The 13,494-nt window shown below is 38.6% G+C and overlaps 1 protein-coding gene across 1 annotated transcript in view; it reads right to left on the bottom strand.

Moving 5' to 3' along the window:
• The window catches only part of ptprz1b (protein tyrosine phosphatase receptor type Z1b), a gene marked incomplete in the record, with an annotated part of 125,924 nt that overhangs the window by 10,888 nt on the left and 101,542 nt on the right, over positions 1-13,494 (bottom strand). The window contains 12 exon segments of the mRNA XM_014018447.1: positions 644-801; positions 890-1,021; positions 1,108-1,242; positions 1,311-1,393; positions 1,476-1,572; positions 6,721-6,806; positions 6,884-6,975; positions 7,056-7,200; positions 9,367-9,571; positions 9,628-10,649; positions 11,352-11,582; positions 11,704-11,860. Coding sequence (XP_013873901.1) covers positions 644-801; positions 890-1,021; positions 1,108-1,242; positions 1,311-1,393; positions 1,476-1,572; positions 6,721-6,806; positions 6,884-6,975; positions 7,056-7,200; positions 9,367-9,571; positions 9,628-10,649; positions 11,352-11,582; positions 11,704-11,860 — 2,543 coding nt within the window.

Genomic DNA, 13,494 nt, shown 5'->3' with positions numbered 1-13,494 from the left:
AGGAGTTTCAGGTGAACTCAGCCTTATAAGCACTGCCTCCATATGGTGAACAAACAAGTTAGTCACATGCAAAAGAAGACCATCAGCCAAACAATATGTTGTTAGTGCCTTGATTGGCTCTATTGTTCATAGAGGGTCATGTGCCCCATCACCTGACTATTGTTGGGGCCATAATTCACACCTTTTGCTCACAGGGGTCTGAGTCATACTTGCAATAAGAGCATTGTAGGAGGGGGACAATTGGACTGGAAGGCCTCCACCCCTGTTTAATGTGGAAGGTTTTTCTTCACAAAAATGGCTTCCTTTATGCCTTTCTCAAAAAACAGTCAACAACCTATTGTTTGGCTGAAGGTCCTCTTTTGCATCTGACTAAACTGTTTGTCCATCATGTGGAGGCAGTGCTAATGAGGCTGAGTTCACCCAAAACTCCTCAGACTGAAGAAGTCTCTTGGAGGAGAGATGAAATGTTTCATTAAAGAAGAACTCATCCAGAGGACTTACTTAKTTTTCTTTTTGATTTTTTTTTTACCTGGATTACTGAGATGCAATGGGATGTTTTGGATGAAGAAGCTAGTTCTTATCCAGAAAATAATTTATTTTAATTTATATAATTCGATAATTCCTCCTCCTGTCCATGTTCTACCTGCAGTGGACCAAAACTGGTCCCATTTCCTGCGTTCTGGCTTGAGAAGATGCTCTGATGAAGGACAGCACAGGCAAAGTGTATTCTGGGACGCCCATATCTGGCCACTGGGTGTAGTGGAATTGAAGGACAGTGTGCTCAGTTTTCCTTTGAGGCACCTGAAGGACAAATAAAGGCTCATCTCAACCCCAAATGTAATAATCACTTTTTACTCCGAGAGATAAAAATCATATGCAGATAACATACCTTATTTGTTGTATCCCTGACTGTGAAAGTTCGAAGTGTGTAATAAGCAAGGGTCTTTGTGCTTTTTAGGGTGACCTGGTAGGGACCGTATTCCTCTGGGTTCTCCTCAGGCCAGTACTGGTCACATTTTGTCTGTGGAGAGAATGTCCAGTAAAATAACACACAGAATCTGAAGATAAACAAGTCTAACATTGTGCAAAGGCTTTATCAGCTCTTACACGTCCTTTCTCCTTCAGATTGGTGATCATGACAATGACTCCAACGTTCTGCTGCCAGATCATTTTCCAGAAGTCCTCCCTGCTCGATTTGAGAGGCCCCTGAGCTGCGATGTATGCCCTCGTTCGCTCATAACCCTGAAGAGATCATCAAATCAAACACAGTGTAACAACACAAACAGAACATGTAGAGGAGGAAAACTCACATCCACAAAGTTAGCGTTGATGTAGTCCCCACATTTCCCTTCTCGGTCCAAACTGTTGGACAGCTTCACCCTGCTGTGGTCATCTGGTAAAGGCAAAAGGTAATCAGCCATGTTTCWGTGAGTCAACACTAAAATAATGAAGTGTGAGACCGAGCAGACACATACAGGCCAGTATGTTAATGTAGCGGTTCTTGCTTTTGTTGTCAGGGTGATTTGAGCTGTCGGCCGTGATGCCCATGTCGACTGTACACGTCTGAACCTCCTGAAACACACCAGGACAAACAGGAACTGGGTGAACACYGCAACACAGTAAAGTGATATTTTGGACAACTTAAAGTGGGTTTTTGTGGGATCSCTGCTATCTTTAAAAAAAATTAAGTCTGAAAAATGTCCTTTCATCAAAAAACAACAGACTATTTTGTATCATAAAACAACTTTGATTATATAAAAGTACAGATAGATAAAGAGACTAAAGCCTGGATCCATTTTGAAAACTCTAGTAGCTGCAGCCCTACTGAAATAACTGCCCAATGCAAACTTAACAGGTATTAAATTTTAAATTGTAACATTTGCACGAAAGAATTGTGAAGAAAAATTATATAGTATTGTTATACACACTGATGGAGCTGTGGTATCTTGGTGTTTGTGACAAAAAGGGCATTCAGTGTAAAGACAATCTCCAAATTGTGGTGCTAGCTAGCTTGCTGTGGTGACCCCAGCTGCAAGGATTGGAGTTGTTTCAAGACTGCAGTGACCCACTTTGGTCTTGGCCTCATTCAGGTTAGCCATTAGCATCAGTCCTGCCACAGTCTTTAAATATATTTCTCTTATTTGAGGATGTTCACAAATAGGGATGGGTACCAAATTCAACACTTTTTAAARTACAGACYGAATTCTGTCGGTTCTACCGAGAACCTATTCATGTAACATCAAACGGTACCATGTTTTGGTGTCTAAATGCATCATTGCGACCGTATTGGCGTAAGAGTGGTGAGTTTTCCATGCTTGTCCTGAATGCAGCATCGCGCAAGAGCGTAATGACATCAGCAGCCRCTGGTTCAGTAAACAGAGCTCGGTCTGAACGTAGCTTGAAAGTGTGAGCCTTGCAGCTAGCAGCTCTCCTAAACTCGTCAAACAGACCGCCCCTGAATTATCTGGTGGATTAATTATCTTATGAACACGGTGTTCGCTTGCTCAAAGTAAATAAAATACAGCCACTATATTTATTTCATCCGCCATTAAACAGAACAGAGGCACTTCCYGACAGTCCAAACGCGTCTGACCTGAAGGAGCACAAGCAGCCAACTTGAAGCATTGGGCGCGTTTTGGATGCTCAAAACGTAGCTTGAATACCTTTAAATTATTTTTAACTCAATCCTCTTTTGCTTATTTGATTTAAACTTATTTGCCTTCCATGGACCCCCATCACACATTTTTCTAGCATGGAAATGACATCAATAGAAACACGTGGAGCTGGATTTTAATTTGTGCAATAAGACAAAACACTACGTAGTTGTTTTCAAGAGTTTGAAATTTAAAGAAATAAGTTACACAAATGTTACAATACAAAGAGTTGGATGATGTCTTGATATTTGTTAATTTTATATATTGAGAAATATGTTAAAAAAGTTTATTATTTAAAAAAAATCAACACACACAAAGTATTGAAAATTGGTACYGTTAAGTACCGGTACCGATTCCCAGGTACCGGATATTGGTACTGAATCGATTTAAATGCCAAAGGTACCCATCCCTATTCACAAAGCTGTCTACAGATAATTATTAGCTGGGTCTCATTTCAGAGGTTGCAGCCCAATTAGGGCACATTTGTCGGTCACTTATGTCACTTTGCCATGCTGTAGGCTGTCCCATTTCATAGGTGCAGTGATGTAAGCAGCGGACAAATGCGACTTACAAACCCCTAAACTGTGGGCTGCATCTGAGTATCCTACATAGTCCACAATATCCCAGGATTTATTGCGCTGTCAGAGAAATAAGAAGAATACCGAAGAAGGCRGAGGCTTTATGTTTTATTTTGTTTTTTTTAATGGCAGAGTTTGGAAATTTTATCACAGACCGAAGAATTTGTTTTTTAAATGTATCTTTAGCAACTTAACTGATGAAAACAATGCTGCAATGAGATGTTAAATAAAATGCAATTACAAATACTGATGCTGGAGCAAAACTCAAATTCTTAATGTTTTTTATTTCTTTACGTGTAGTTGTGTGTGTCCCAATTCAATATCAATATCGAATATTGTTTCAATTTTATTAGACAAAAAATCAATATCAGATTATATCRCCTGCATCTAAAATCTCTGATACAAGCAGTCTGCTCAGGATTTCTATCAAGAAGTGCTTGGATCCAGCATAAATAACTTAAGTGACCTTGAATAGTTATTTATACTTTAAAAGTATATTTTGTTTTATTGGATTTATTGAGGCATTTTTCAGGGTTTTATATTTTATTATTTATTCATTGTATTTAATNTTAATAATAAATGGGACCAGCCTTTCTCATACCTGCTATTGCTGACTATTGTTTACTGTTTGACTCGATCAAGACATTTTTAGACTCCACAATACTTTAAAAGTATATTTTGTTTTATTGGATTTATTGAGGCATTTTTCAGGGTTTTATATTTTATTATTTATTCATTGTATTTAATTGCATAATATTCCTATGTTTAAGTTAAATTATGTAACCACTGGTTAATAATAAATGGGACCAGCCTTTCTCATACCTGCTATTGCTGACTATTGTTTACTGTTTGACTCGATCAAGACATTTTTAGACTCCACAATACAAAAAAAGGAATACATTTTGTTTTTATTCRTTCTAATATCGTGTCAGGTCGATATCAGTATCAACCAATACTCAAGGCTGCAATATCGTTATCATATTGGAAGTGAAAAAACTGTATCTGGACTCCCCTACATGTGGTGTTTTTTAATAATACTAAATTTAATTTATACCTCCCGTGAAATTACCATAATAATAGGGCAGCACGTAGTCACGTGAACATACRATATCCAAAGACAAGACTGTCTCATTTCACAGTCATTAATGCAGCCTACCTACAGCCCACTAATGTCTACATGATGTCTACATGAGCCACAACCCCTGCATTGAGAACTTGATTTCAGAATGTTTAAAATATCCCTTTAAGCCTCACATGCTTTGAAACAAACACACAGTGAGGCTGTTTCAATAAAGACAGGTAGGTTTTGATACAACTTGTCTACTAGTGCTGGGCAATAAAACAATAAYATATCTGGCGATRGATGTGATCAATATCAATATGTTCGATAGAATGTTAATAATTTCACAAGTTTAACCCCTAATTCCAATATAGTCTTTAGACCAACCGTCAACTAATATCATGGAAGAACAAATCAAACAAGTGCTGACGTCATGGTAAACTGCGGCTTTGGGGTTATAGTTTATTTWCTTCAAGAGAACAAAGCAGCCCCTCTGCAGCAGACGGATGGTGTCTTACCTCATAGGACTCTTTSACAATCTAATGGAGGGTGGTGAGGATGCAGAAAGCACGACGATGGTAGTGGTAGATGGTGAGAGGAGAGTGGGACAGAGGGACAAGATGACAGACAGGGAGTCAGTGCAGGTTCAGGAATTTGGGTTCCAGTTACACACAGAGTGGGAAACAGGCTGACTGTCCCATCTGAGCTGTGATGTAAACGCTCGCAGCAAAGTGAGCCATGATGCAACACTCTACCCAGTTGGTGAAAAACTAAGGCACCATTTTGAATGTGAAATCACTTAGATTAAGTTTGATAAAAACATAACTGAAAATAAAATGAAGATTTGCAGTTGCAACTTTGAAAAGGCAAAAATCAAATGACAAAATGGAAGGAACGTTCGATTTCTGCCAMTAGTGTCAGAGAAAATAAACCACAAAATGCTACTCTTTTAGAAGTAAAACATTTGATTTGCAGGCAAAATATTAATATAGTTAGGCTATTGATCTTTTTTTTGTTTGACAAAACTTTATTGGCATTGCGTCCACAAAAACAGAAGGATCTCATTGATTAAAAGATCTATAATTTGTACCACTATAAAAAGGTGAAATCAGACTATATAAAACCAACAAAACCATTTTTCTTCACTGTTGTCCAACATTAAATTAATGATATTAAATAATGAGAATATTTATCAAGTTTAAATACACTAAAATACACTTTTAAACAATTTTGTAAAATAATGCTAGAAAACACTAAAACATTGAAGAAAGTAAACACGTTCTCTCATTATGGACGTTAGCAAAATAATTTAGGCAATCCTAACGAACCTAAAACAGGAAAATTTTAATCTGATTTGTGAGAAAGGGAGGAAATAATAGTTATGTATTTTAATGCAGTGTATGTCAACATCTGGTTTCAGATATATTATGTGACCCATTACCTCAAACTACGGATTTAAGTCTGAAAGTGGTGTAGAGAAATAGGCAGCTATAGTCCATTTTGTCAGATTATGATGAATAAATACATTATCTATTGGTTGTTTAATTAAATTTAAATGTTTTTTAAGCAATTTTTTGAGCAGAAGTTCCAAACAAGAGCAGAAAAGCCTTACATTTTTATATTTTTCCCACGAGCTAGCAAAGCGATTTCTTTTTTTCCAGCTGGTAAATCTTCATATCGAAAAATTGTTTAAAGTTTCTTTTTTAAAAACCTAAAAAGACGATTCAGACCAGTTATCCTGAATCGGAAGACATATCAATCAGGTCATCTCTGTAACCACTTGTGTCAAAATGTAGCTTAAAAAGCAGGAATCTGAAAATGCGCTGACGTCATTTAGGTCAAATTTGACTTAATCCTCTGTTTGATGTGACGGGTCACATTTGCAATTAAAACATTTTCTGTTTATTTTTTTGTTTGTTTGTTTGCTTATTGTTGTTTATTTTCTGTCACTGATTTGTGTTAGATTTTATTGGGACAAACCTAATTAGAAGAAAAACACAAATACACCAGCAACAACAGGGGAATCATCCGTGTGTGTGGTTCATGCTTGGAAACAGTTAAACATGCAGACGTCTCCATTATTCAAACCAATTATTGAGCATGAAAAACACCATTAGGCAGCTTTCATTAGTCTGTTCTTGTCAATASGTGTTCTTGTCAATAGGTCTTGATGTTTTTGCCTCTTTTGAATTTAGAGTCTTGTAAAAGAGCCATAATTAGTGCCAAAAGACCTTCCCTGCTAATTGATGTACACCATGCTGCACACAGACATCAACACTGAGTTGTATGAGTTAATACGAGGAATGGAAGCACATTAAGGAGCTTTGACAAATGAGGTGTTTGTACCCATGAGTAAAAACAGTCTTTTATACCATTATGTCTTTTTTTCATCTTTCTTAAATTCCCCATCACTSAAAGTCTCACACACCTCAAACTCCTTGCAGAAAGTGTTGGTGCTGTGGAGCTCCATGACGTGCTTCACAAACTGCTTCACCGTGAGCGGCTCGTGGCCGTCTGGAACCAAAGGACAAATATTTAAGGAGACAGTGTCACGGCTGCGTTTCTGCAGGATCAAAACCTTAAAGCGGTACCTGTGGCCAGCAGCAGTGGCGTGGATGGGACAGACAGAACTTTAGGTGATGCAGTGTCATCCGGGTAGAAATGAGCTACCTGGAAACAGTTCCTGTGATCGAAAGAGATCAGAATCGTCGTGAAGCGATGAGGCGAGGAATGGGACAGTAAAGATAGGATGTGGGTTCATACCTCCAGTAGATGAGGATGCCCACAAGTACCAGCAGGCAAAGAATGGTGAGGGTGGAGACGACAGCCAGAGGAACCACRGTCCTCTTCTCCCTCTCAACACCTTCAACCAGCCCGACCCGAGACTCGTGGCTGCTGTTGCTGCGTTCTGAAGGAGGAGGGGGAAACACAGCTTACCAGTCAAAAAATAATTCTCATGAGAAAAATAAGCAAAAATAAAAAGATATAAGCCTTTTTTTAAACCAGTCATCAACGATGGGTAGCAAAACCTCTGAATATTGTTGTAATAATTGAGTTTGCAAAAAAGGCACTATCAACTAAATCAGTTTCTGCAGTGTACTGTTGGAAAAATATGCGTTGTTCAAAATGGTATGTCCGAATAAAATAGGAACCCGCTGGAGCGGGTTCCTGTTTTATTCAGACATACCATTTTTCTTCTTTAAAACTTTATTTTCAGTCCTCTGACTCCAATCAGGTACATTCAGCGCTCAGTAGCACAGGTCTCAGTGTACAACTTTGGGCCAAATCAAAACAAACACGGGAGTTCTGCTCTGAGCAGACACTCTGCAAAACACTGACAACTTCTTTCTACTTTAATAATGAATTGAGCTTATAATGTTCATCCCTTCCTGGTTACACCCCAGAGGTGTTACCTTTTACATCAGACGTCAGAACGTCACTCAGTTTTGTTTAGGCTAAGAGAAAGAACACATGATAATACACACACCAACTCTGTCTGTTTTAACCTTACAGACTGAAATGATCAGAAAGTATAAAATACAAAACTGAATCTAATATTCAATTAATCAGTTACAAAATTTCTTCAGTACCTTTGTGTTCTAAACAAAAACATTCACGTTTTTAAAATTTTATTCAGAGGGACCAAAGAGCCACATGTAGAAGTAAGGCAATACAATGGGAAAATGTTTAAATTAGAGGAAGGCCACTAAATCAAGATGCACTGGATATGATCCTGGATTCGATACCCAGTTTGGATTGGGAGTCTTTCTGTGCAGAGTTTGCATGTTCTGCTTGTGTTTGTGTGGGTTACTCGAGCATCCTCCCAAAAAAGTGACGTTAGGTTGCCTTCAAGTCCAGGTCTCTCTTTCAAAAGAGATCTGTGATCTCAATGGGATTTGCCTGGTTAAATAAAAGTTARTAACAATAAAATGTATTTTGATGAAAACCAGGTTGGTGAGCAAATGGCGAGACGAAAGCCTAGATCTCACCGGTTGGCGACTGTTAGATACGCAAAATTGTGAGGCTGAACCAAACGCCACCAAACAAAATTTGAAACATTTTGGAAACTTAGTTCCATTAGGCGGCTTTAAATTGACCCTAAAATCAATTTTAAAAAAAGACAGCGGTGAAATCCAGTACCTATTTTTAATACTTTGACCTGTTTTATGATACTTTTATTCATACATGCACTATTTTTACTGTGTTTGTCTGTAACTATGCTGTTGTATGTCTATATGAACCAGGTCTTTCAAGAATGAGATTTTGTGTCTCAAAGAAAGACAAATAAAAAAAAGAGGGGGTCGTCCATGTCAGTTTTACAAGGCTGCCCTGTAGCCAACACCTGCACCAGGATCAATTTTTCAAAGAGAGGAAAATAATAATAGGGTGTGGCTATTATTTTTTTAATAAGCTTTGGAGAAGGGTGGGATTAATTTTTTTTTTTTACTTCTTCCCATTCCTTTTCAAATGTTAATTTTGTTATCACTTTTTATCATTTTTTGTTTCGTTTTGTATACACGTTTGATATAAACTAAACTAACTAAAAAGAAGCCAAAAACATAAAATAAAAAACTAGACAAGCGAACCAAACAGAATGAACAGCAAAATTTGGAAACTATGGAAAATTTTWAGAGTTTTCCATTCTCCATTCAAACATTTTACAGACTTGCCGAAACCTAAAGTTTTACAAATCAGTTGATTTGAGATTTTACTGGTACCTGCTGCCATCTGCTCAATCTACCGGTAATCAGACAAATACTGACTTAATCCAATTCTTTTTTTTTAACTTAATCCAATTCTAACATTCAAACTCATTCAGGTCTCCACTGTCACCTGAGGGGAAAAATGTTCGGTACTTTAGCTGCTTTAAACATCTCATTACATTTAGCTGTTTTTTTCTCCAGTTGTATGATTAAACTAAAAACAATGAGCTCATGTTAAAATGCTCCCCAGAACTGATAGGTTAACAATGGCAACAAATTCCTACTTTACCAGAAACAACTTAATGTGATGGAAAATTAACACTTCAGTCACATTTTTCTAGAAAAAAAGAAAAATTCAAAGTATTCTTTACCTTCTGTTTGCTCCTGTTTTGTAATGTCTGTCATTCTGAGCTGAGGGAAAAGACTTCTTTCAGCATCTAACAACTCATCCTGCGTACCATCTCCAGCAACACCACCAACTGTAACATGCTCTCTTTTGTTCACAGGTCTCATGTCTTCTCTGTCCTTCTGATCCTCATTAGTAGACTTGTTCACAGACAGACTCTGGTTCTGATCCTCATNTTCTGATCCTCATTAGTAGACTTGTTCACAGACAGACTCTGGTTCTGATCCTCATCGTAGAGGTTCTCTTCACTGCTCAGAAACTTTGAGGAATCTATTGTCTGCATCCTTTTATCTGCAGTTGCATTTCTTTCAGACATTAAATCCTCCTGACTGTAGCTCCTGTTGTTGCTTTTGGACTTGAACTCAGAATTCCAATTTTCTCTTTTCACATTAACTTCCTTTGGCTTGTATTTGTCAAATGTAGTATGTTCACCAGAACCACTGAAGTCCTCGGTTCCACTGCCACGCTCATGGTAGATTACCCTTTCAGGTTTGGGCTCCACTTCACTTTCATTCTCTTTTTCCATTATTTGTTTTAATTTTGTGATAGCGAAGCTCTCACTGGTTTCTTTATCCAGTTTTGTGAGGGTGTGATTCCCAACATCCAAGTCCTCTTCTTCCTCACCACTTATCTCAATGTCATCCGAGTCACCCTCTCTATTTACATTACTTACCCCATCTRTAGTCATACCATTGGATTTGCTCCCCTCTCTGGTATCACCGATGATGCTTTGAAATATAGAAAACGTAAATTGAACTTCAGCATCTTGCTCCAGTTCCTCAAGGTTGTGGTCATAGCCAGAACCCGATCCACTGACCTCCGTTTGACCGTCTGACCAATCCAGACCACTGGAATCAAATAAAAATGTTTCTGAATTTGCACTGTGGTCATCCTCTTCACTCTTCAAATCCAGAGTGTCTTCGATCAAACTATCACTTTGGGTTGGAGAGGCACTTGGGGCGTTTATGGTTGTCGTTATTGAATGGGTGGGAGTCAAGTCGTAATCAGGTGGTGAGAAATAATGGCTGGTTGAAATCAGGAGATCCTGAGAACCCAAAGTGTTGAAAAAAGTTGGACCTTGATCTTGTGTAGAAAACAAAACCTTCCCCTCAGAGAGGTTGTTGGTGTATTTACTGACAGACAGTGACGGTGTTACTTCAGAGTCAGATTGTTCAGGGTTCGTGATGATTCCACTTGAGTGGTTCAGAGAGTCTGTGAAGTCTTCAGTCCTTAGGGTAGGGGTGTCTGCTGTCGGGAAAGYCAAAAAAGACGTCTTCAAACATTTTTTTCTTTTCAGTTGAAGGAAAGAGGAAATGTAAGTTCTCCACTCTAGACCCAAGAAGCAAGCCAAGRCTTTCAGTTTGTAAATGAAAAGCTGACGAAGACAAACGAGACRAAGCGACTCGAAAGAAGAAGCTGATTTCTAGTCAGGGCAGAAAAWAGAAGAACCACCACCAGAGAGYGCTGCCGAGCCACAGGAAAGGAAAACGACCAGAAAATGTCCAAGATGCTAATCACCAAGCTTGAGGGGATTCAAATAGATCATCATGAGGCAGGAAAACTCTGACCTCGCTGAGCGACATGCAGAAAGAGTTGAACAGACTGAATTCAGAACCACTGTAGAGCACGATGCAGTCCCTGATTATCACACCAATCACAATCAGCGTCTCCTTATTCCTTATGGCTGTCATTACTACCACCACCGACATTAACCACACCATGTCACCATGCAAAATGCACCCCCACCCCAGATGACAGAGTGCAGCAATGATTAGACGCTCAGTTGTGAGCCATTAAAGTAGAAAGGCAATCATCTGCTGCAATTAAGTCCAGCTGTCGACCCACCATGGAGGAACATTAACACAGAGCTTCTGTTGAGTAAAAACCGCCTAATGCTGAAAATTTATGGGCTAAGATGTGAACGGTTTAACAGAATGTGTTTTGTCCTACCATTATTGAACAATGGCTGAGTTGTGTGCATCAACACTCGGAGCAGAGAAGAGGTGGTGAACGATTTATAGAGCGAGTCGCTCAGGGTGTTGCTGGCAGTCGTCAGGACTTCTTTCGTCCAGACTGAGGAGGGAGTGGAGGAGTCGGAGGTGATGGCCTTCTGCTGAGGTTTGCTTCCAGAGGCTTCGCTGTCCTCGAAGGACGGCGGCGAGCCKTTCTGAACTTTGTTACCTGTGGGGCAAAATTTGCRTGAAGGTGATGAAAGAATATGTGACAGGGCACTGCATGGTAAAACAGGACATGACATTAGAGCTGGCTGCTARTAGAAATGAAAAGCTGTGTTAAATCTGACCTGGCACCACTGCTGAAGGGCTGGTGATGGGTTCTACTGGAGAGCTGGTGACTGCGTCTTCAAAGAAGACATCTGTGACCTGGATGTCCTCCATTGGAGGGGTAAACAGGTTAGAGGGGCCATTTTTACTGGCTTGGTCTGGCRGATCATCTTTTGACTGTGGATAAAGGATCAAGATAAAAACTTTCATCTTCTGACTGAAAAGAACACCCTCTCAGAAAGAACAGCTTCAATTACTTTTTATTCCTATACCCGGCTTCGGGTTGCTGTCTGTTTTTCCCCTCTTTGGAGGCTGTTGTACACGGCTGACTCATTGTAATTTACATAAAAGGACGTGAAAATGCTTCAGTGGGTCGTCTTTTGATTGACACCTTTGACCAACTGCGTTGATCTTTGGCTGTGTCTAAATTCAGGAGCTGCGTCCTTCGAAGGCCAAATCTGTTGACTGCTCACGTCACTGCGCCACACCGAAGGCTGGGTGGATGCTTCTCAGGTCACCCTATCCCAAGATGCACTGYAAGTCGACCGGGAGATTTTTTTTGTTTGTTTTTCTTGTAATGGCAGTCAAAGTGAGAGACAGTTTTAAATAAAATCTTGCAGTACAAAAATTAAAAGATTAAAGCGGTTGTTCAGTTAGTTGTTTTAATTTTATTGTCAGAAACCAAACAAGCTCACACTCAGGTCTCTTAGTCCTTCGAGTATTTATAATAATATTATTATAGAAGTATTTTGATCATTTCAATCTATTTTCTGCTTCTGTTTAGCATCGTCACAGTTGCTAGGCAACAGGACATAAGCCGGGATAAAAGTTGAAGGTTAGACAGTCCAAATTCACAGCAACYTTCTTCTGGTCTTCGTGGTCGATGAAGGACCCGGCCCACCTAGACCTGCCAGAATGCTGCAGCCTCTGAATTTGGACACAGCTTGTGGCTTCTCTACAGCCAATAATGTCAAGGATAGTCCATATGACCCACCCACTGACTCAATCATTTGACTGACTGATGAGTAAGTAAAAAACATTTTATATTCTGCTGCTGGTGGTTTACAAGCTGTTTGGATAGAAGTGCTTCAAAAAAAGACTTGGATTTTGTCAGATTTTGGCTTCAGTTGGTCTAATTGTTGGCTTTTTGAGATCCAGCTGTGACTATTACAAATTTTTGATAATTTACTGTATTTTAATAATGTGGTTGTAGCTATGGATGGTAGAATATGATTTCTGTGATTAATACCTTTCATTTGAGCCCTCAGTGAAGTCTCTGTGTTGAAGCATTTAGAATTAATAATATTTGGAAATATGTCCAAATTTGGACTGTTGTTCAACACTTGAACACAAGAATTATTACTAGAAAAAATTACAGTCATCCATCGAATATACTGTTTCATGATTTGAAATTATTAAAATGTTATGATTTGGTTGATTATATTTTACTATTAATGTACAGAGCTCATAAAGGTGTCTTACCTTTCAACATTCAAGTAAATTTTGTTAAAAGAGAGAGCTGTTATTATCTTAAGGGAATAGAAATGTTTGTGAAGCCTTGGGTTCGTATGAGCCTGAAGGAGCGATCGACTTTAATCCAGGGAATAAGATTGTGGAACAGTACGGAAGATGAAGTTAAAAATGCCAGATCCTTGTATATATTGAAGAGAATGATAAAAACAAGTATTCTGAAGAAATATGGAAAATTACAAGTGAATTCATGCTAACTGCTTTTTGAATTGATGTCTTTTTATTTTTATTTCATTTTTAAATGTTTGAAGTTGTTTTGATTTTTTTGTTGTATTTTAACT

This window comes from Austrofundulus limnaeus, unplaced genomic scaffold, assembly GCF_001266775.1.
Source record: "Austrofundulus limnaeus strain Quisiro unplaced genomic scaffold, Austrofundulus_limnaeus-1.0 Scaffold193, whole genome shotgun sequence".
Classification (NCBI taxonomy): domain Eukaryota; kingdom Metazoa; phylum Chordata; class Actinopteri; order Cyprinodontiformes; family Rivulidae; genus Austrofundulus; species Austrofundulus limnaeus.
The sequence above is the reverse complement of the archived record's forward strand: the minus strand, read 5'-3'. Positions and strand labels throughout refer to the sequence as shown.